The sequence below is a fragment of the Balaenoptera acutorostrata genome, chromosome 2 (assembly GCF_949987535.1).
Source record: "Balaenoptera acutorostrata chromosome 2, mBalAcu1.1, whole genome shotgun sequence".
Lineage (NCBI taxonomy): Eukaryota > Metazoa > Chordata > Mammalia > Artiodactyla > Balaenopteridae > Balaenoptera > Balaenoptera acutorostrata.
Genome location: NC_080065.1, coordinates 98540760 through 98565546, shown reverse-complemented (window position 1 = coordinate 98565546; position 24787 = coordinate 98540760). Strand labels below are relative to the sequence as shown.

General features: G+C 38.5%; 1 protein-coding gene across 1 annotated transcript; it reads left to right on the top strand.

Annotated features, from left to right (window-relative positions):
- The first annotated feature begins 226 nt into the window (after nt 1–226).
- On the top strand, nt 227–22978 carry FEM1C (fem-1 homolog C). The gene is made up of 3 exons (XM_057541208.1): nt 227–392; nt 1239–1956; nt 18295–22978. The coding sequence occupies exons 2-3, from the start codon at nt 1413–1415 to the stop codon at nt 19602–19604; spliced, it is 1854 nt and encodes a 617-aa protein (XP_057397191.1). The 5' UTR covers nt 227–392; nt 1239–1412; the 3' UTR covers nt 19605–22978.
- Nucleotides 22979–24787: the final 1809 nt, after the last annotated feature.

Here is a 24787-nt window from a genome sequence, read left to right as displayed (position 1 = left end):
GCCCCGCCCCGCCCCGCCCCTAGGCGGCTGCTCGCGGCAACCACCGCCCTCCCCCGGCCCAATGGCGAGGCTGCCGCGTCGGTGACGTGAAGCAGTGCTCTGGCTCGTCCGGCCCCCGGCCCGCAGTCCATTACACCATCCGCCGCGGCTGCTGCTGCCGCCGCTGCAGCCCGCTCAGACTGGGAGGGCGGGAGGCAGTTCGGCGGGGCGGGGTGGGGCGGGGCGAGCGGCGCGGCCGGATTCATTCCTGTGGGGCGCGGGGTATGCAGGAGCTGTGCGGCCGCAGGCGGAGCTGGGCGGCCCGGACGGCGGCGCGGACAGCGGTCTCATTTTGAGGGGGCAGCCCGAGCCCGAGCGACCGGCGGCGGCGGGGAGGACTAGCCCCCTGGCAGGTAGTGGAGGCGGCGGCGGCGGTCTGGCCGAGCCCGGGCCGCGGCCTGAGGCTCCCGCGGGGAGGCCTGGGCGGGAAGGGGAAGGAGGGCGCTCCCAGGAGCGGAAGGCGGGCAGCGGGCTGGAGGCCACAGGCTGATCGGCCTGCGGGAGGGGGTCGTGGTCGATGGAGGAGCTTGGGGAGGGGGCTGCCCCTATCGGGAAAAGGTAGATGTGAAGGTTGTGTAGGGGTGCCTGTGGTTTGGGGAACCTACGGACCCCTTTGCGGGGCGGGGGGGGATCAGAATGGGGCGGGCGAAGTTAGCTAAAAGGCAGCCGGATTTCCTGAGAGCCTCGAGTAGTTTTAAAGGAGAGAGAACCTTTCGTGTGAGGGTTTTGGCGTTAGCTGGCCGCGGTTTGTTGGTTCCGACCTTTTTTGTTCCTTCTCGAAAGCCATCCTGGCCACAGCGAGGCCTTGCAGCCTCGCGCCCTTGGCCCGCTCTCCTCTGCAGATGTGAGAAAGGGAAGCATTTCTGCACCCGCGTCTCCTGCCTCTTTCGGTTGTACTCTCTCTGGGCGTGTGCAAAGCAAAACTAGCCCGAAGCTTGGCTGGTTAGGAAGCGAGAAATCCGGTTGCCTGTAGTGTTTAAATTTACCGTATATAGAGAAGAGACTATCTCCCTCCATAACATTTGGGTCTCTGTGTGTATCTTTTTGTATTCTTCTTTCCCACCTTTTTCGGGGAGGCGGAGTAGTCCCTAAAGTGTGCCCCCCCCGCCCCCAGGAGTAAAAATTAAGAAAACCTCGTGTTTTCGCCTTTACCTATGGAAATTTCAAAACCGCTACTTTTTTTTTTTTTCTTTTTCTAGTTTGGTGCTCTGGTTGTCATATGTTGGACGGCAATAGACAGAACATACATCCGTTCTGGGGCGCCGTGATTAACATTGAACTTTGGTTCCTGTAACCCTTGCCTGTGTCAACAGAGTTAAGCTGGAGCTTTGCTTTGAAGGATAAATAAAGCACAGCCTCTCAACTGGACATAAATGGATCTAAAGACAGCAGTATTTAACGCAGCTCGAGATGGCAAACTCCGGCTTCTCACCAAATTGTTGGCAAGCAAATCTAAAGAGGAGGTTTCCTCCTTGATCTCTGAGAAGACAAATGGGGCCACCCCACTCTTGATGGCCGCCAGGTATGGGCACCTTGACATGGTGGAGTTTCTCCTAGAGCAGTGCAGCGCCTCCATAGAAGTCGGGGGCTCGGTCAATTTTGATGGCGAAACCATCGAGGGGGCTCCCCCTTTGTGGGCCGCTTCTGCAGCAGGACATCTGAAGGTGGTTCAGTCTTTGTTAAATCATGGAGCGTCTGTCAACAACACGACTTTAACCAATTCAACTCCTCTTCGAGCTGCCTGTTTCGATGGCCATTTGGAAATAGTCAAGTACCTGGTAGAACACAAAGCTGATTTGGAAGTGTCAAACCGACATGGGCATACATGCTTGATGATCTCATGTTACAAAGGACACAAAGAGATTGCTCAGTATTTACTTGAAAAGGGGGCAGATGTTAATAGAAAAAGTGTTAAAGGTGAGTTCATCTTCATTTTAATTTTTTAAGGGTTTACCGCTTATTTTCAGGAAGTTTGATACTTAATTATAAGCAGTGGTGTTGAGTAAGCCAACACTGACAGACCTGTTTTGATTAGGTATCCCTTCCAGTATAACCTTGTTGATTGTTTCTTTGGTATTTGATAGTACATGGGACAAATGTGATAAAAAAGACCTCTATCACTGTGTTAAGCAGCATTTTCTCTCTTTATTTGGAGTAACTTCCAATTCATGGGAAGTGGGTTCCCCAAAGTTTAGAGCATGTTAGTGGCAGTTGATCTGAGCCATTAGACTTGTGTTTACTTAAGAATATACTTTGATTTAATATATTTTTCTTAGTTTTATTTTTTTAGAATACCCTTGGAGTAGAAACTACTATATTTAGTGAGTCATTGTCATGTTTGTCTTAGGTAGGCATTTCATTTGTTATTCTGTCAGGGACAGCTAGGCCATACTGACCTGGAAGGATTAATATCAATGAAAAGGAGAAAATCTGTTCCCTTATTCCATACTTACTGTGTGGCCAATAGAAAATCCTTTCATTAAATATAGCAGGAGAGAGAACAGATTTTTTTAAACTGCTACAATGCCCAGAGCAAAACAAGGACTAGGTTAAGCAGATGTGGATTTGCTGACTAGCAACAATGTAAACATCTTTGTCCAGAAGAAGAGTTCAGGTTTATGGTCCTGTATACATTTCAGATGATAGTTTAGGATTTTTTTAACCCTTAAAAACAAGTGTTTTGATGGTATAATATTAATACTTAATGTTAACATTATTCTCCTAAAACATATTTGTTTATACAACAGCAAAGTAATTCACTGTGTAATATTAAAAAACTATAAAACTTAAACGAGCATACATACATGGTAAAAAAAAAAAATCACACAATACAAATTGGTGTACAGTGTTTAGTATGGAAAAATATGTCTTAACACCCTTCATTTCTAGACCTCCAACCCACCAGCTACCGTTGTTTACAGTGTTTTGTGTGTCCTCAGGATAGTCTATGCAAATACAAGTATACTTGTCTGTATATCTCTTCCTGTTTCTTCTTTGTTAATTGATACATACTGTTCTTTCTCTTTTTTTAACTTTAATTTATCTTGAATGTCATTCAACTGCAACACACGTGGCTACCTCATTCTGTTTCATGGCTACACAGTATTTCGTTGTATGAGTGTGCATAATTTAGTCCCTGTTGACAGACAGTTAGGTCACATCCAAAATAAACAATGCTGCTGTGAATATTCTTGAACAAATCTCTAGCTTTGCACACTTGTGTGAAAATAGCTGTGTTACAAGTAACTGTAAGTGGAATTGCTAAATCAAAGTGAATGTGCATTGATCATTGTGATAATGACTGATGGCCTCTCAGAGTGGCTAAACCACACAATTATGGGGCACCACATAGTTACTGGACACATTTACTGAAGTTAGTATAATCTTTTTTAAAAAGGTTTGTCATACAAATGATACAGCCTCATTGTGATTGTTTGTAAATTTTTTTCCTGAGGAGATATAAAAATCTCCCAGAATTCCAGCACTTAGAGATAATCCTCCCAAAGATACTGAATTTTGCATTTAGATATATGTATGCAATTTTATTTTATATGCTCTTCTGTACTTGTTTTTTAGCTTAATAAATGTTATCCTTAATGTCATTAATTATAGCTTTTTAATTTCAGTAGCGGCATACTCTTCTACTAATGGAGTTTTACATTGCTTCTGCCGTCTCACTGTAAGAAATGTTTCTGTAAACATTCTTTCTTATGAATGTTTTATTGTTTCTGATTATCTTTGATGTAGTGTTGGGTAAAAGGACAGCATGACTTTTTTTTTTTTAAACAATCACCGTTCTTTTAAAGAATGTTTGTTTTAAAAGAACAAATTACTGCTTAATTGACCATGTTACTATTGGGAATGCTTTGAAATCCTACCTAGAAGAGAAAGGGTTAAAAGGTATGGCTGCATGTTTAGGCTTGTTGAATTTTTAGTTTGTTTTGGGCTTTTTATTCATCAGCCTAATGATGTAGAGATTGTTGATTAAACTCACGTATTTAAATCAAATTGGGGCATGTTTTAAACTTAGGTCATTGGAGAGATTAGTACTGGTACTATTTTCCCTTCTGTTTTTCAAAGTTCTTTATACTTCTAGAGATATAATGTATGGGAGAACTATACTGTAAATAGCCCATATTTTAGTGAGCATTTTCCCTTAGTAAACTGTGAACAATATTTAACTTGATGACCTTTGCTATTTCAGAGGTAATAAAACCTTTTAACACCATCATCATATAGTTTTGTACTTGAGGATGTGTATACTCCCTCTTCTGGCTAATTCTAGAGTTTTTTCTTTTTTTACCTCAGTATCAATATCTAGTATTTATGCTGTTTAAAGAAGTACACATAAGAGAGAACAATTTTATACAAAAAATTGTTTTCATATAGCTTCAATTTTATATACATACATATATATACATAATACATACGTGTGTGTTATATGTATATATAATATATCACTTTGTGTGCAGTACTTTAACTTTTGCATAGTGCCTTTTAAATTTGACAGTGAGTCTTAAAGAATATTGGGGGCAGATTAAAGTACGTATGTACCTCCCCCACTCTGGTCCTGAAGCTTCCATTCTTTGATAATTACTCCCTCATCGACTTTTCAGATTTTTTTTTTATTTTATGGGTTTGGGGGGTAATAAAAAAAACAGGAACCATTTGAAACTGAGGCAGGAACACTGGAGAAGGATCTGGTAGAGTGTCAAGAAAGGATTTTTTTCCCTACATTTTTATCCCCATGCAAAAAATGGAAAAGACTGATAAGATGAGGGATAAAATGGAATCATTTCTTAGGAAATTTTATACGTCAGCTGTTGGAAATGGTTCTGAAGAAGGGAACTGTCAGTAGATTATGCTTGGTTTGCTTAAATATAAAATGCATGTGACTTCTACCTTGCATTACTTTTTAACAGGCAGTTGGCATCTGAATATATTATCTAACCTCTTTCCATTACTTTTTAACAGGCTGTTGGCATTTTGAACATGTTTTAACCTAAGGTGGAATTCATTCATTAATTGAGAGAGCATTTATTGAGTCCCTTGAGTGTGCCAGACTGTTTGACTTAGGATATACAAAGATGAGTAAGACAAGATATCCAGTCCTTGATTCCCTGCACTTCAGGAGCTCATGGCTTGTTTGGAGAGACAGGTTCATAAGCAGATACTTAAATCACAATATGGTAAATGCAGCAGTAGTGCTTTCTTGTCTTAGATTTTTGGAAATACTTTATCCCCAACTAACTCATTACCTGAGGGGACAGTGGGTTCCTTTTTTTCCCGTGCCATTCAAAAGGGGGAGAAAAACTGAGATATTTAGAAATGCTGCTCCAGTTTAACACAGCAGTTGATTTTTGAGACATGAAAGTTGGTTGCTATTTAAATATAGAGCTCAAATCAGGAGTGATTAGACAAGCCCATCTTAGGGCCATCACACTGATCTCAGTACTTGACGGTTATAGTCATCTTTGGCTTTCTTTGGTTCTTTTTTATTTGAGTTTATTTTGTTTGTTTGCTTATGTTTTGACTCAGAATAGGACTTTGCAGATCTATGGAAAAGTTACTTAAACCCTCAATTCTGCTTTTACACCCAAATTCGACTGGAAATTGAGCACCTGAAAGTGATTGGTTGAGTACTACAGACCTATATAGAACAGCTCTTTGAGTTGGGATTGGGGAGGCTGGCCCCAGAGGACAGGCTATCCTCACGCATGGGTCAATTATTTTAGATACCCAAGGTAATTAAGTAAATTAGTAATAGGATAATTCCTGTGCATTTTCTGTAGGCCAGATATTGTGTTGGACATTGTGGAGGCTATGAAAAGATACAGCACAGCACATCACATTTGTTCACTGCTAAAGGAATGGTGTAAATTCATTATATAGGATTTTGGAAGAGTGTACTGACTGGAAAGGCCTCATGGAGTTAACTGGGCTTTGAAAGGATTGTTGGAGTTGAGATCTGCAGAAGGGATTTGATCCAGTTTTTAAGGCTTAGGAAATGGCATAAGGAAAGGCGCATTGAGAAATATGCTTGGAGGGTACAGAAATTGGAAAGTAGCATATTTGGACCAAAGGGCAGTCAGGGCTAGATTATAAAAGGACATTGACTTCCAGGTAAAGGAGTTTGACTTTATTCTTTATGCAGTGGTAGGTAAGTCAGTGAATGTTTTCAGCAGAGGAACGACTGAAGTTTTTTTTTAGAGAGAAACCCATCTTAGTACATTCTAGTTCTGTTACATTGTGAGCTGTTTGAGGCTAGAGACCTGGTGTTTGTATCCGTGTGTTAGAAAGAGTAATCTGGCCCACAGGGGGCAATTGGTAAATGAGTTTGTTGAATGAATGTGTTGCATTTAAGAGAGGAAAGATTATAAGCTCTTTGATGGCAAGGACTGTGTTTTCTGGTCCTTTTAGTACAGAAATACATACATGAAGACATTAAGACAGTGACTGTGAAAAGTGAGTGGTACAGGTAGAACTCTGTAGGAGCTTAGAAAAGGGAGAAAACCATGTAGGCTCGTAAGTATGGTTAGCTTTAAAAGGGTTTGAGAGAGCTAGATCAGGCAGTTTGTTTGCCTCTTTTAAAATAAATAAATAACTAAATAAATTTATTTATTTAGTTATTTAGTTATTTGTGGCTGCACTGGGTCTTCGTTGCTGCACACAGGATTTCTCTAGTTGTGGCGAGCGGGGGCTACTCTTTGTTGCAGTGCAGTGGCTTCTCTTGTTTCGAGCACGGGCTCCAGGTGTGCGGGCTTCAGTAGTTGTGGCGCGCAGGCTCAGTAGTTGTGGCACATGGACTTAGTTGCTCCGCGGCATGTGGGATCTTCCTGGACCAGGACTCAAAACCATGTCTCCTGCACTGGCAGGCGGATTCTTTTTTTTTTTTTAAACCTTGGTTTTATTTATTTATTTATATTAATTTAGTTTAAATATTTATTTTTGGCTGCATTGGGTCTTCATTGCTGTGTGCGGGCTTTCTCTAGTTGCGGCGAGCAGGGGCTACTCTTCGTTCTGGTGCGCGGGCTTCTCCTTTCAGTGGCTTCTCTTGTAGCAGAACACGGGCTCTAGGCACACGGGCTCAGTAGTTGTGGAGCACAGGGCTTAGTTGCTCCGCGGCATGTGGGATCTTCCCAGACCAGGGCTCGAACCCCTGTCCCCTGAATTGGCAGGTGGATTGCCAACCACTGTGCCACCAGGGAAGCCCACCAGGCGGATTCTTAACTACTGTGCCACCAGGGAAGCCCCTATTTGCCTCTTTATTATGGAAATTTTCTGACTTATATGTAAGTGGAGAAAGTAGAGAGAAGAATACTTTGAACCACTATGTATTTATCACCTTGCTTCAACATTTATCCATTTGCCTATATATGTTAAAAAATATATTTCTCCCTCCTTTTGTTCTCTGAAGTAGTTCGAAGCAAACCCCAGGCATTCTTTCTCTCCTATAGTATAGGCAGTTTAGGGTATAGATGTATTTCAGTCAAGAGAATGTTAAAAAAAAGAAATCCTTTTTTTCTTGTATCCACTGTAAATCCAAAGGAATTTCATGTAAGAAAATCTCCACTGTAAATTAAGAATGGTTGGTATTAAGAGAATGGACAAAGATAATGACTATTGTCACGTAGGTCGGTTATTTGTATACTTCAGGACTGAGAGTGTTGGAAGCTGAAATTCTCTTTTTCTTCTTTGAGAACTCTAGCTCAGCTCTTGGTTACCTCAGAACACACCTCCTAGCAGAGAAGAGTGAAAGAGAGGGATTTAAAATTTCTTTCTGCTCTGTAACATTCCATACTTACTTTGATATAATAATAATGTTTAACTAGTTGAATTCATTAACATTTTAATCCCAGATCAAGTTGCTCCTGCAAGCTGTTTCTTGTTCATCCTTTTCCCTCCTGTATCTCCTGGCACACTTTCTCTGTGTCTTCAGGGAAACTTGGCATCCTAGTTGGGGAAGCTAAGCTGTAGATGATGTGTCTATTGAGTGCAGTAGGGAAATATCTATTGTGTTCCTCTAACCCTGAAGATTGGATTGTAAACTGTGAATCCTCACAAAATTGAACTGGTGAAAATGAGTAGATCCTGAACACTACTGCTATTTCAGAGTCATCCCCAGCAACACAAACTTAAGGCAGAGGTTAAGTTTTACTTACTGATCTTTTAGCTACATATAGTTCCCTCACTGAGTTCATCTTTATGAGATTTTAATCACATTGATTAATTAAACTTGTTTAAAAGAAAATTTAGGAAGCCCATGGCATTCTAAAGATTTATGCTACTGAGACATCGGGAGTGTATGTGTTGGAAGATAGAGGTGGAAGAGTTGGGGAGAGGCCCAGGTAAGGAAGTCACATGGATGCAAATTTGATTAAAATATCTCTTTTCCTCCTTTTTCCCTCCCTTTGGGTAGAGCTGCAGTTGAATAGAGAGTCCGAACTAGAATGTAAGTCTGAATTGTAATGTTGATGTTTTCATCAACTTATGTTGTATAATTTTCATCAAATTATACTATTATTAGTTGAATTTAGTCCTGATCCCTTAGCTCAGATCTTAGCTTTGAAAATTCTGCTTGCTATCAAGACCCATTTCAAAGGCAAGTCCTCGTCCCCCTCGAGTCACATGAATGCATCTTGAGCATTTTTTAGCATTTAACTTTGTAGTGAGCTCAAGGACCTGTATTGTTAAATTTCTCTGTGTTCCTAGCTCACTGCCTTATATAAAGAATTAATGAAGGGAAGGCACGTGGTAATCTTGATACCAGTAGTTTTTTATCCTATTTTTCTTTTTTTTCAAACTCTTGTCCTTGAGTGTCTCTGGTGTTACAGCATACATGGGGAAGGGAAATATTCTGAGCAGAGGAACCTCCTAGTGCTCCTTTGATATCCTAAAGTTTTCCTCTTAACCCCTTCCCGCCTGCTCCCTTAACACATACCAATTAGCTATTCCAGGAGTAAAATGCTTGGAATCAGCCTTGTCATGCAGTTGAACTGCACCCCTCCCCCCCGGCCCCCATGTTTATAGGTGGACCTCTCTTAAAGAATCAGCTTAGCTCCAGCTGCAAGGTAGAAGAATGGATGCCAAGCACAGCAGGCTAAAGAGGAGAGATGATGAGCGAGCTGGAGCTGTCGTGTAAGCTGGCTCTGCTTGCCGCCAACAGGCCAATAAGTCGGGAGACGAGGTGTTGAGGCAAGGAGTACAACTTTATTCGGAAAGCTGGCAGACCGAGGAGATGGCAGACTAGGGTCCCCAAAAAACCACCTTATGGGGTCTGGATGCCAGTTTTTTTTACAGAATCAGAGGGAAGTAAAGTAAAAAGGCAGAATAGAGAGGGAGAGGTGGGGAGGAAGTAAAGTAAAAAGGGCCATCAGTCTTGGAGAAATTCTCCTGGAATGGCCAGCCTCTGGGAGGGGATGTGTTAATTTCTTTTTTCTTGCAGCCATTCACAGGTGGGTAGGGTTCCCTGAGGCAGGCAATTATGTATGATTATGATAACAAAAGCAACGAAAAGCAAAGGCTAAAGTCAAAGAAACAGATCCAACATGGAGTCAAAATTGGCTCTTCCCTGTTACAATGAGAACTGTTTTTGTGCATTTCCAGACAAATCTGTTATGATAAAAGACCTTTTAATTGCTATTTCTATCAATCAAAACTTATACTTTACTAAAAACAAATACTTTGATTTTAAAACAGCTTTGAGACATAATTCACATACCATTCACGCACTTAAAAACCACCCATCATTGGTTTTTAATTAATTTATTTATTTATTTTTGGCTGTGTTGGGTCTTCATTTCTGTGCGCAGGCTTTCTCTAGTTGCGGCAAGTGGGGGCCACTCTTCATCGCGGTGCGCGGGCCTCTCACTGTCGTGGCCTCTCTTGTTGCGGAGCACAGGCTCCAGATGCGCAGGCTCAGTAGTTGTGGCTCACGGGCTTTGTTGCTACGCGGCATGTGGGATCTTCCCAGACCAGAGCTCGAACCCGTGTCCCCTGCATTGGCAGGCAGACTCTCAACCACTGCGCCACCTACGCGTGGGCTTTCTGTAGTTGCGGCGAGTGGGAAATACTCTTCGTTGAGGTGTGCAGGTTTCTCATTGCGGTGGCTTCTCGTTGCAGAGCATGGGGTCTAGGCGTGCAGGCTTCAGTAACTGTGGCACACGGGTTCAGTAGTTGTGGCTCGCGGGCTCTAGAGCGCAGGCTCAGTAGTTGTGGCGTGTGGGCTTAGTTGCTCTGCGGCATGTGGGATCTTCCTGGACCAGGGGTTGAACCCGTGTCCCCTGCATTGGCAGGCGGATTCTCAACCACTCTGCCATCAGGGAAGCCCAGTTCTCTAAGTTTTGAAAAACATAAACTGTAATTTAAACACCACTACAATAGAGGTGGAATGAAAACTTCCTGTATGCCCCTTTGCAGTTAACTATTCTCTCAGCACCCCCCCTCTGTCAATCACTGGTCTGTTATCTGTCCTTATAGTTTTTTAGGCATTAATTTTTTTTTTTTTTTTTTTTTTAAAGAAAGCCTGTGTTTTTTTTTTTTAAATTTTATTTATTTATTTATTTATTTTTGGCTGTGCTGGATCTTCGGTTCGTGCGAGGGCTTTCTCCAGTTGCGGCAAGTGGGGGCCACCCCTCATCGCGGTGCGGGGACTGCTCTTCATCGCGGTGCGCGGGCCTTTCACTATCGCGGCCCCTCCCGTTGCGGGGCACAGGCTCCAGACGCGCAGGCTCAGCAGCTGTGGCTCACGGGCCCAGCTGCTCCGTGGCATGTGGGATCTTCCCAGACCAGGGCTCGAACCCGTGTCTCCCGCATTAGCAGGCAGATTCTCAACCACTGCGCCACCAGGGAAGCCCAAGGCATTAATTTTAATAGTGAAAATTCTGAAGGAATGCAGATGTCCATCAAGAGAGAAGTGTTTATGTAAATTATGACATGCCTCCTTACTTGAACTTTAACCATAAAGCCATTAAGAGTGATTATGTAGTATCTATGTAAATAGTTCATGTAGACTATATACATGGAACATGACAAAATGACTAAGATGTAGGTGAAAAGCAGGAAACAGTTATATACTTTCTGATTACAACTTTATCAAAATATACTATGTAAAGACACTTGGACACATGACATAGTTGCTGTAAGATTATGCTTTTGTTTTGTATTGGGTTTTTTTTTTTTTGACCTCTGTTTTCTTAACTTTTAAGTAATGGTCTAGGTTATAATTCAGAAATTTTTTAGGGCTTCCAGGGCATGAAAGTGTGGCGGTTATATACTTAACCTGTCAGAATAATAAAGGTGATCCCCTCCTGCTAAGATTTTACTTTTTTTTTTTTTAATGTATTTATTTATTTTATTTATTTATTTTTGGCTGTGTTGGGTCTTTGTTGCTGCGCACGGGCTTTCTCTAGTTGCGGCGAGCGGGGGCTACTCTTCGTTGAGGTGCACAGCCTTTTCATTGCAGTGGCTTTTCTTGTTGCGGAGCATGGGCTGTAGGCTTGCAGGATTCAGTAGTTGTGGCACACGGGCTCTAGAGCTCAGGCTCAGTAGTTGTGGTGCACGGGCTTAGTTGCTCCATGGCATGTGGGATCTTCCTGGACCAGGGCTCGAACCCATGTCCCCTGCATTGGCAGGCGGATTCTTAACCACTGTGCCACCAGGGAAGCCCTAAGATTTTACTTTTTAAAGTTATTTTGTCCTTATTTGATTCATTTTTTGTGATATCAAGTATTAAAAATTTAAGAATCTACCTTAGCTTTGATATTGTGCTAACTGCTATCTGGGATATAAAGGAAATATAACATAGGCTCTGTGTACTTTAGGAATAGACAGTTTAGGTAAGAAAACCTATTTGTGAAGCACTAACATATTATGTAAGGTATTACATAAGATTATAATAGTAGATATAACATGAGTACTTACCAGGATGAATGAAACATTTATTCACCAGGCATTCTCAAAATGATAAATTGACATAGTATAACCAAGAAGGCCTCTTTGAGCAGCTGAAATTTCTGGTGAAACTTGGAGGAAAAGAAGTTTAAAAGGCAAAGAAGAAAGAGTATATTGACAGGAAAATTAAGAGAAGAGGCATGGAGGTGGAAGTAAGCGGGACTATTCCAGGGGCTGGGAGAGGTAACTTAGAATACAGTGATGGGAAGCCTAAGCAGTTTCTTTGCCTTGTGTATGGCTGGTATTGATGATGTCTTTTGGGTTAGAGAAGGTGTTGGCAAACTCTGGCCCAGAGGTCAAATCCTGCCCACCCCCTGTTTTTGTACTGCCTGAGAACTAAGATATATTTTTTAATGGTTGAAAAAAAAAATCAAATGAAGAATGATATATCATGCATGACATGTGAAAATTACACAAAAGCCACATTTCAATGTCCGTAAGTAAAGTTTTGTTGGAAAACAGTCATGTCCATTAATTTAACCAATTGCCTACGGATACTTTTTGTTATATGGTAGAGTTGAGTGATTACAACAGAGACCTTATGGACTGCAAAAGCTGGAATACTGTCTAGCCCTTTACAGAAGAAGTTTGCTGGCTCCTGGGCTAGATTCACAGAGCAGCATTCATACTGGAGATGACAAGAAATGAGGCTAGAGAGGTAGGTTAGGGGAATATTTCTCTTTTTAAAAATCTGTTTCCCATAGTGTATCTTCTTATGTGTATTCCCACTACCAAGATTAAGCTTTACTTCACATGACATGCCTTCTAAAACTATAGATTTCTGCCTTGTTGCTTTCTCATCCTCACAGAGATAGTGCTTTGAGAATCAATGCTGTAGAATTTTGAAATCTTAAAGATTTTCAGCTATTTCTTTAGAGGAAGCATGAAAGCTTTTGAGCTGGAAAGTAATATGATTGGTGGAAGTTTTATTATGAGGCTTGGTTTATATTAGAAATAGCTTATTCACTGGAGTGTAGTATGACTAGCATTTAAAATATGACCTTAGTAATGAGCAATACACTGAAATGGCAATTGGGAGACATGGGTTTTTATTTTACTACCAATTTCTCTGGTTTCTATTTGTAGAACAAGTTTATCTTCTCTACTTTGCATAGTTATTAATATAAGTTCGCAATAGTTAATACAATTTAGGGGAAAAAATGCTGTGCTAGCATACTGGTACCTTTTTTTCTTCATTTATTTCTGCTTTTTATTATTTGCTTCTAGTCTCTCTAGGTTTAATATATTGTTTTTCCCCTATAAGTTCTTGAGATGGAAACTTAGCTGTTTTTTCAAGAAGCCATTCTTTTCTAATGTACATTTAAGCATAGTTTTAGCCATATCCCACAAGATTTTTTATTTAACATTTTTATTATCATCCAGCTAAAAATATTTTCTACTTTCCATTGGAATTCCTTCTTTGACCCGTGGGCTATTTTAGAAGTATATTTTCAAATTTCAAATATGTGGAGATTTTTCTAGGGTTTTGTTTTTTGGTTTTTTTTCGCTTGTTTGTTTTTAATCTAACTTGTATTGTGGACTGAGAACATATTCAGTGATTTCAGTCCCTTGACATTTATTTGTGTGAGTCTCATTTTATGGCCCAGAATGTAGTCAGCATTTGTATATGCTCCGTGTGTCCTTAGAAAAAAATTAAATTCTGTAGTGTTCATTTAATTTTCAATATCCTTATTGGTTTTGGTCTTCTAAACTGAAAAAGGTGTGTTCAAATGTATTATGAGTGGATTTATCTGATTTTCCTTGTAGTTCTGTTGATTTTTGCTTTATTTATTTTGCTGTTTTTAGGTGAAAACAAATTTAGAATTATATCTTTCTGTTGTTTTGAATTTTATGTCATTATAAAATGTTTATCTGTAATCATGCATTTTGTTTTAAAGTCTACTTAATCTGATATTTTAATATTAGACAGCTTTCTTACGGTTAATTTTTGCATAAAGTATATATACTTTTTCATCTTTTCACTTCAACCTTTTTTTATCCTTACATTTAAGGTATTTCTCTTGTAAGCAGCATGTAGTTGAGTTCTATGTGTATTTTCAGTCTGACAGTTTTTGTCTTTTAATGGAACATTTAGTTTGCTTGTATTTAATGTAACTACTTATATATTTGGGCTTTAATCTCTTAGCTATTTACTGATTTTTATTTGTCTACCTGTTTTGCTTTGTTTCTGTCTTTGTTTGGATTATTTTTCATTTTTTCTCTATATTAGAGAATATATAGTAATTATATGCATGCATACCCTCTGTTATTTTAGTGGTTACTCTAGATAGTACTACTTTGACTTATCAAAGGCTAACATAAATTTCTAATTTTACCTCTTTCCAAGCAAGGCAGAAATCTTAGAATACTTCAACTCCAATTAACCCTCCTTACTTTTATGCTATTGCTGTCAAGCATTTTTCTTCTATATGTGTTTCAAACCCTGTTACAAGATATTATTTTTAACATCAATATTTATTTAGATATCTCACAAATTTACCCTTTCTGTCAATGTTGATGCTGTCCTTTCCAGGCTTCCATGTGGCTCATCTTTTCTTTCTCACCTGAAACGGTCCTTTACTTCACAGAATTCTAAGCTGGCATTTATTTTCCTTTAGTGCTTTAAGGCTTCTCTTGTTTCTGATTAGAACTTTGCTGTCAGTCTAATTGTTGTTCTTTTGCAGGTCATTTCCACCTATTCTTTGGTTTTAAGATTTTTCTCTTTGTCCTTAGTTTTTTTTTTTTTTTTTTTTAAAGGATTTTCTTATTTATTTATTTATTTATTTATTTATTTATTTATTTATTTTTGGCTGTGTTGGGTCTTCGGTTCGTGCGAGGGCTTTCTCCAGCTGCGGCAAGCGGGGGCCACTCTTCATCGCGGTGCGGGGACCGCTCTTCATCGCGGTGCGCGGGCCCTTCTCCATCGCGGCCCCTCCCGTCACGGGGCACAGGCTCCAGACGCGCAGGCTCAGCAATTGTGGCTCACGGGCCCAGCCGCTCCGCGGCATGCGGGATCCTCCCAGACCAGGGCCCGAACCCGTGTCCCCTGCACCAGCAGGCAGATTCCCAACCACTGCGCCACCAGGGAAGCCCCCTGTCCTTAGTTTTTAACGGTTCTGCTGTAGAGTGCCTCAGTGTGGCTTTCTTTTTGTCTATCCTTGTTGTTTATAAAACTTATTAAATTTATGGTTAATCTTTCATCAGCTTCAGAAAATTCTCAAACTTTATCTCTTTAAATATTGCTTTGGGCCTATTTTCTTAGTCTATAATTCTGGTTTTAAGCATGTTATCCCTTCTGACATCGTTTCCTCTGTCTCTTACAGTCTCCTGTTTTTCCATCCTTTCACTTTCATGCTTCTTTCTATGTATTTTCATCTGACTTAATTTTCTAGTTCACTAATTCTCTATTCAGCTGTGTGTAGTCTACTTTTAAAGCCACCCATTGAGCTTTTCAGTTCTAGAATGTCCGTTTGGTTCTTTTTTGTAGTTTACAGTTTTCTGTCTAATTCTCAAATTTTTTTTTAAATATCTGAATACTCTAAGCATAATTATTACTTTAAAGTCTGTGTCTGATAACTGTATTATCTAGATCTTCTATTGGGCTTTTCTCTTAGCTCTTATCCTTGGTTTTTGTGTTGCGGTTCCTTGTTTTCTCTTCTGTCCATTATTTTTGATTGGATACCAAACATTATATATGAAGAATATATAAAAATAATTTGAGCTCTAGTATGATAATATCTTCATCTAAATAGTATTTGTATTTGCTTCTGGCTTTTGATTACATATATACTAGCAGTTCTGGATTACTTTAATTCAATATCAAGATGATTTTAACTTGCATTTCAGTGCCTGTGTACGCTGGTTTCTTTGCACTTCACCTTAACTCCTAGAGAGCAGCCCTTCAGAGCTATAACCTAAAGTGTATAGGGATTTCTTAATGGGCTTTGGACTCCAGTTTTCTCCTCTAGCCCTGAAAGGTCAAAAGCTCTGCCCAGTTTTTTAGCTGCCTATTCCAGAATCAGTAGAGGTCGTTGGGGAAAGCTTTCCCAAATTCTGGACTTTACTTAACTAATTTTCTTTATTCTCCTGGATGTTGTCTCCCTGTGAGCTCTTACAGGTTGTCATACAGATTTTTTTAAAATGCATTTTTCAGCTTTTCTGGTTCTTAGTGGGAGGGTGATCATGTTACCTCTGCCAGTACTAGATGTGAGAGTCTCTTATTCCTTTAAAAAACAAAACAAAACAGAACATTTTTTCAGTATATGGTGTATTCAAAATATATATATTCTGCATTTTTCCAATACGTCAATTCAGTTACTTAAAAGACTGGCTTTTGCTGCATTCTTTTTCTTAATTTATTATTCTGAATAGAGAAGAATGCCATCTAAGCCTTCTCTTTATATTTCTATTATATTGTCTATTTCTTAGAGAAAATGGGAATATTAGGGATCCTTAATTCAAAAGAGTTTTAAAAATATACTTAGTAGTAGTCATGTTTAATTGAAATTATTTTGAGCAAATGAACATTAGTAGTCAGAAGTTCTGGGCTCTCTTAGTGGTTGGTTACCATACACATTGCTAAAACATTCTATCAGACACCCTTCCATTGTAGACCATTGGAATTCTGGGTCACAATTAACATATCCAGATGTTTTAATATAATCCCTATAGATATCATGGAAGACTAATAAACAGGATAAACTTGTGAAGAGATTTAAAGTCCAAATGTATTACAACTTGTGCTTTTTTGAATTTTATCTGTAGATCTGTTACGTGAAGTATTCAGGTTTAAACAACTTTCTAGTACACATCCTGTGTCGGGGTCCTCAAGGCCACCCCCATGTTTGCAGGTAACTTAGCATACAGTTGTACTCATGGCTAAGATTTATTACAGTGATATAATAAGGACATGTACCTGGATCATGAGAGGAAAGGCACAGTTGGGGTCTAGAGGAATCTTTGTGCAGGCTTTTTTATGCTCTCTCCTTCCTGTGAGAGGTCGCAAAGAGCAGTCTTCCCCTAGCAACATAAACGCATGTGTGCAATATTCCTGCCCAGGGAAACCCATTTTGGTTGATTAGAGAATGGTTAGAGACTCAATGTCCAGGTTTTTATTGGGCACTGGTCACATAGGCACCCTCTGCTGAGCACATATGCAAAATTCCAGAGTCCCAGAAGGAAAGCAGGTAGTCAGCATAAAAGCCACCCTTATCATTTAGGGAAAGTTTTATATCTTGAAACTGTTTACCCGACAACATTCCAGATGCCAGCCCAGGGCCATCCTTGCAAGCAGGTCTTTCTAAAGATAGCAGTCTCAGCCAGCTATATTAGTTATTTTTCACACACATGCCTAAAAAGACTGTTGAAATTTTCTGTAAACATTGTATGTAAGTATCAAAGGTCTGCATGATAATTTCTGTTTTGATCATTAGTAGAATGTTTATATTAAATTTAGGTAGCTAAAATAACTTGAGTGGCTATGTCTTAGTATGTTCCATCCATACGGGCTTTTACTAATGTGCCAGTGTCTATTGTCAGTTTTAATCCATGTGTGGGAAGAATCGGACGGTGTTAGAACATTTAGTACATCTAAAAAGAATGTTTAAGAAAATTAAATTACAGTGGGAAATAATCCATTATGAAAGGACACCTCAGATGTCTCCTTTTAAAGTTCATGTTGAACCACCCACATGTTTTTTAGGTTTCAGTGGACTTGTTTTTCTTATGTGAGTTTTTTGAAGAAAGTATTGTACTTTGTTACCAAGATTTTTGACTAAAACAGCTGAGGTTCACTTGGCAATCAGAAATACTGAAAAAATAATTTCTGACTCTTAGAATCAAATTGGAGACTCTTAGGTATTACAGACTAGATTTCTTATTTATAAATGTGGAGTCTGACCCAGAAAGTTAAGTGACTGTCAGCAAAACTATAAATAGCTGGTTAATTTCATTTCATCAGTTTTTAGTTGTAGAATATACACTTGAAAACATTATTGAAAAATATCAAGAGGTCGTGGATTAATTTTCAATTTCATTTAGTGACTTTGAATATCTTTTCATGCCTAATTTTGTCATTTCGTTTATTCAAAGAATTTAACCAATATTTTTTTCCCCCTGCTGTGTGTCAGACATTAGTTTTAGGTGCTGGGGATCATTTTTTCTTATTTGTAATCAAATTAAAGTATGTCCCATTGAGGGCGGCTTGGAGCTGCCTGCTTTTCTTTAGATTCTGAAGTATACATATGTATTACATTGTATCCTGGTCCCTCAAATATGTTATCTCTTTTTTTCCTCCTCCTTAAGGTAATACTGCATTGCATGATTGCGCAGAATCTGGAAGTTTGGACATCATGAAGATGCTTCTTATGTATTGTGCCAAGATGGAAAAAGATGGTTATGGAATGACTCCCCTTCTCTCAGCAAGTGTGACTGGTCACACAAATATTGTGGATTTCCTGACTCACCATGCACAGACCAGCAAGACAGAAAGGATCAATGCTCTAGAGCTTCTGGGAGCTACATTTGTAGACAAAAAAAGAGATCTCCTTGGGGCTTTGAAATACTGGAAAAAGGCAATGAACATGAGGTACAGTGATAGGACTAATATAATTAGCAAACCAGTACCACAGACACTAATAATGGCTTATGATTATGCCAAGGAGGTAAACAGTGCAGAAGAGCTAGAAGGTCTTATTGCTGATCCTGATGAGATGAGAATGCAGGCACTATTAATTAGAGAACGTATTCTCGGTCCTTCTCATCCTGACACCTCTTACTATATTAGATATAGAGGCGCTGTCTATGCAGACTCTGGAAATTTCAAACGATGCATCAACCTATGGAAGTATGCTTTGGATATGCAGCAGAACAATTTGGACCCTCTAAGCCCGATGACCGCCAGCAGCTTATTATCTTTTGCAGAACTGTTCTCTTTTATGCTACAGGATAGGGCTAAAGGTCTGCTGGGCACCACTGTTACATTTGATGATCTTATGGGCATACTGTGCAAAAGTGTCCTTGAAATAGAGCGAGCGATCAAACAAACTCAGTGTCCAGCAGACCCATTACAGTTAAATAAGGCTCTTTCCATTATTTTGCACTTGATTTGCTTATTAGAAAAAGTTCCTTGTACTCTAGAACAGGATCATTTCAAAAAGCAAACTATATACAGGTTTCTTAAGCTGCATCCAAGGGGAAAGAATAACTTCAGCCCTCTTCATCTGGCTGTGGACAAGAATACTACCTGTGTAGGGCGGTACCCTGTTTGTAAATTTCCATCTCTGCAAGTTACTGCGATACTGATAGAATGCGGTGCTGATGTGAACGTCAGAGACTCAGATGACAACAGTCCCCTCCATATTGCTGCTCTGAACAACCATCCAGACATCATGAATCTCCTTATTAAATCAGGTGCACATTTTGATGCCACAAACTTGCACAAACAAACTGCTAGTGACTTGCTGGACGAGAAGGAAATAGCTAAAAATTTGATCCAGCCTATAAATCATACCACGTTGCAGTGTCTTGCTGCTCGTGTCATAGTGAATCATAGAATATACTATAAAGGGCATATCCCAGAAAAGCTAGAGACCTTCGTTTCACTTCATAGATGATAATTTGACTGCTGAAGCACGAATTGGTAACAGTTGTTTCATAAATGAGCACTGTTGTGGTAACACCAGCATTCATTTAGCTTGATTTCATCGTGCTCTCATTGGCTAAAGCATTGTAAGCATCAAATTTACAGGATTGGTTTCCCAGTATTTAATATAAATATACCATATAATATATTGTTTGTGAATTACTGAGAAATGTAATCTCATATTCAGATTTCTAAAATTGTCTGCCAAAGGCTTATCCATTCTGGTTTTGTTTGCTGTTGGGTGTTTGGGACAGAGTTAACCATTTTTCAGTGGTGTCTTTATACTTTTCTGGTTTGTGAATTTTATACAATTGAAGGTCTTTTTTGTGCTTCTTCCTTCTCTTCTCCGAGCTTTTCCCGTTTCCACCTCATTTTTAACTTAACCATTTCTACTTATCAATTTCTTTCCCCTTATGGATCCATGTTAGGTTGTACAAGCTATGGACTTGTTACCATTTGCAGTTACCATAAGTGCTTTATCTTCTCTATGCACTGGCTTCAACTTGACTGTTGTATGTTAGCATATTTTCTATGCAGCAGTTGGTCAACTTCAACTCTGAAACACTGTTAAGTATGTTACAAAGTTCATTTTATGAAAGTACTCTTGTAGCATGACAATTTTTAGAGCTACAGGTTAGCTACCAGAGCTCAAGCTTTTTTGTTGTTTTTTTCTTTACATCTGAGGTTTCTTTCTCTAATCCACTGAAATTATTGTGTGCTAAATTTGGGAAACAAAGCTATTCTAACTCATTAACCCAGTTGAAATGTAGGTCTGTCGTCTTCATATATCATGCAGTAAAAGGAAGAATCTTTATAAAGTGACCCACCTTTCATGCTGCGCCAGCATTGTCCTGCTTGTGCTGATGATGTGATTAGGTGTAGAGAATTTGCTTAAATTTAACCTCAAAGTTTATCACACAGCTTAATGAGTCACACTGAAATATTCAGTAATTGAACCGCAAATCACTTTTATTTACAAAAAAGAGCTGAAGCATGTCAGTGGCATGATGCTTGCCAAGCCAGATCTAGGCATCTAGGATAATTAAGGTATTTTTAGTATGCAATTTACTGCCATATATCAAAGGTCAGTAACAGTGTTCCTTCTTTCTTCAAGCTTAAGTATACCTTTGAAGATAACTTGCATGAATTACTTTGGTCTCAATTATTTGTCACCCTAATTAAACACAAAAGGTTGCAGTGCTTCCTCTTCCCTTACTGAAAATTAGCTTTTCTTTTTTCTTTCTTTCTTTTTCTTTCTCTTTCTCTCTTCCTTTCTTTTCTTTCTTGCCTCCCTCCCTCCCTTCTTTCTTTGTTTTTTTTTTTTGGATTTTTTTTTTTTTCACAGCTTTGCAAATGCCACAGAAAGGGCTCTTTTAACTTAAGAAAAAATAAGTGAAAAGTACTAAAAAAGATTCAGGTAATTATCATTCAGCACTTTATTGTTATTCAGAATAAAATTTATGATGGCATATTTGCCCTGCAAATGTCTTAATGAAATTGTTCTGAATAAAAAGCTCCTTATTGGTTTGAGAAAAACTCAGTTTACCTGTGAGTTTAATGAGCCTGATCACTTGGATTTTTGTGTTGACATTTTATTCTGAGCGTTGATGTAGGGGTATTTAAGGAGTCATCATTGCAAACAGTCACATTAGGTTTATTTCATCTTTACTCAGTAAAAAACTTGTAATGAAGAATGGTAAATAAACAAAAAAGCATTAGGCTTACTTTCTGGTTAAATAATTGAAGTTTAATTTTTTAAAAGATATCCTTACTCATTTTACTAGGTTCTATATTTAATTTCACCATTGAAAAAAGGGATTTGGATATAAATGGTTGCTCTGCAACCTTTTGATGAAGAGATTTTAATATCTTGTTTACTATGGGAAAATTTGATGGAATATTTGAACTGCCACATAAATTAAGAATAGTTTGTGATTTAGATAATTATTCTAGAAATATCAGACATCAATTTTTGAAATCATTTGCCTCTAACCTTCTGGTATAAGAATTATACGCGTGAACAACCTTTTTTTTTTTAAAGAAAGGAAAACTTTGCAAGTACAGTAAATCTACATTAGTTGATCTCAGTAATTTTGGGGTGAACGGTGAGCAATTGGATTTTAAGTGACTTAATATTCCTTTTTTTGGGAGGGGGTAGGAGGGCTTACATGCTCTTATAGTAAGGCACATCTCACACTATTTTATAGGTGAATTTGAATTGTGCAACTCTAGTATAAAATAAGGATTTCTTTACATAGCATTTTCCCACCACTGAATATAGATAACTTAGAACTATTCCTCAGTCTTGATAACTGAAATGCCTTATTTCAATTAAGATACAGTTCTCTGTTTGCCATCTCCCCAAATGATGTTAGGAGCTCTTGAAAAATCAGTTAGTTTAAAAGCTCAAAATTGTCCATTTTATTTTAGAGGAGGTTGTTTCATAAATGTGCCCTCAGACACTGTTTAAGGCCTTTGTCAGAAAGTATTCACAAAATTGTGAGAATGAATTTTAAAAAAAACTTAAGTTTGTGTTATTTTTTTAACCAACAGATGAGTAATTTAATAATGAGCTAATTGTACTCTCAGCTGTACACTGTAGCATGGTAATGTTGGCTGGAGCTAATGTATAAGTTTTGGTTATGTTTCCGTAAAAATCCCCTGTTAAGGCCTGCTGAATTTTAGATGTTCCACTCTTGATCATTTCTGTAAAAGAAATGGTCATTTTACTCAGAGTAGATGCCAGTCTACATTATAAAGACAAGTGGATTACAGATTTAAAAAATAGTCATTTTCTTATCCATAAATCTGACAGGGACATTAGCCCAAATCAGCCAAAGGTAATTTGGTGCCCGTTGTGATTTTGCAGTTAAGTGATTGCTCACTTGTAAAGTGACTTAATGTATAATGTTTTCGAGACCCCCATCTCCTGTGACTTGGGAAAACTGTTGAGGTTATATTTGAAAAAGTAGCTCTTTAAAATAATATTGCTCAGCAGAAGCCTTAGGTTGAATTTTACAGGTGTAATAATCCTTGTAATTTCCCCAGAATTGTGGGGGCCGGATGAGATAATAACCATATTCTTATGCACTGTAACAGCAGCATTATTGCTTGGAACTTTAACCATTTTAGAGTTAGGTACTAAGGAATCTAAAATTAATTGGTTGTCATCTTTTTCTTTTTGCCCTCATACATCACTAAACAACTAGTTTCTCTCCCTTTTGTCAATTCCCATTGTGTATTTTTCCAAAAAGTACTGTATTCAGATGCCAGCCAATAAACTGTCACACAATGGAAAATGATATGCCACAACATTTCATTGTAAGGTTTAATAAAATTAAATTTGCGCCAAATACTAGTGTATTCTTATTAACTCAATACTTGATTGATGTTATCTTAAGGCATATGATAGTGGACTCCTTTCTCAAAAACACCTACTGGTAATTTATAGTCAGAACTCACGAGTTAGCATTTATTATTATACTAGTATGTAAAAAAGATGATTTATGTAGTTTATTCTAATGGTTTTTTTTCCAGTAAAGAGCGCAGAAACTAAAGATACAGGAGGATTTTTGTTGTGAGATGCATGGGAGAGGGACTGCTTTTAACTCTTGTTTTTTAACTGGTTTAAGTCAGTTTTTTAACTGAGTTTGATATTAAGTATCAGAAGTATATCATAAATATATTACTATGAAGGTAAGTTTTATAAATTTATTTTCATCACTTTTAAATTATAAAATGTAAGTAGTCCTTGTCTTTTCCTTATATGTAAGTTTCCTAATATAAGACGTTTTAGGGCTTCCCTGGTGGCGCAGTGGTTGAGAGTCTGCCTGCTAGTGCAGGGGACACGGGTTCGAGCCCTGGTCTGGGAGGATCCCACGTGCCGCGGAGCAACTAGGCCCGTGAGCCACAATTTACTGAGCCTGTGCATCTGGAGCCTGTGCTCCGCAACAAGAGAGGCCGCGATAGTGACAGGCCCGCGCACCGCGATGAAGAGTGGCCCCCGCTTGCCGCAACTGGAGAAAGCCCTCGCACAGAAACGAAGACCCAACACAGCCAAAAATAAATTTAAAAAAAAAAAAAAAAGTTTTAAGAGATCCAGAAGATGCATAATTTCTAAACTCCAGGCATAAATTGAAATATTCATTTGTATGGGCTTTCCCCTTTTGAATCATTAACTTATCCATAACAAATACAGGCTTTGTCATAGTTTTCACAGGACCCTTTTAAGTGTTAGTCTCCTTTACCCTCAGTGCTATGGTTGTTCCCAACTACCACCACCAATATTTAAAAGGAAATCTTAGCAAATGTATAAGGCTAAGAATATTTTTAAGGATTTGAACCAAAAAAAAGTTATTATATCCTTTTTTTCCCCTCCATCTCTGCACTTTTAGAATGTTCTTTCTTGAGTAATATGGGGTTGTGGGAATTGTGAATTGGTTCCTGTGTGCCATGTTACGGTTTATTATAAGGCTCTTTTAAATAAGATTTTCTCTCCCTAAATTAACTCAGCTTTTAATAATTATCTCAATTTAGTTTAGTTTCCTAATATAGAATGTCTGATTTAAAAAATAAAACAATACAGTTCCATGCCTTAAATAATTGAAAATTTAAACTTTAAAAAGGGATACACTTCAGACACATACGTTCCCATTAAAGAGGGATTTGATTAGTAGTCCCACTAAAACAACTGGGTGCTTATTAATAACTATACTTTGGTGTAAGTCAGGGAGTGGAGTGGTTTAAAGTATTTCACATTGCCAAAGATGAATAAAAAAAGATAGTCTATTATAAAAACATTAACAAAACTTCCCAGTGATGTCTCTTCTAAAGTGAGGTCTACTTGATTTATTTTAGACATATTTGAGCCTTATTTATTAATTTAATTTTTTCCTTTTCCAAAAGAAAATTGTGTTAATAGCAGGTTCCCCTCTTGTTTACATAATAGTACTGATTAATCCTAGGATTGATAGTTATTTCTAAAATCCTTTCATCCGTATAAACGAATGGGTTTGTAGATTATAAAGTTATAAAGGATACTTGTGATAATACCTAGTTCTAAAACTTGGCACCTGATTCTTTTTTTTTTAAACAAAATGTTGTTAACATTCATTACAAGGGATTAACTAAAGACAATTGAAAAACAAAACTAAA

Bases quoted from the DNA above. Each gene is read 5' to 3' on its own strand.
- FEM1C (XM_057541208.1), top strand. From the start codon at position 1,413: ATGGATCTAAAGACAGCAGTATTTAACGCAGCTCGAGATGGCAAACTC. The intron at 1,957-18,294 runs GTGAGTTCATCT...CTCCTCCTTAAG, and splicing joins TAATAGAAAAAGTGTTAAAG to GTAATACTGCATTGCATGAT.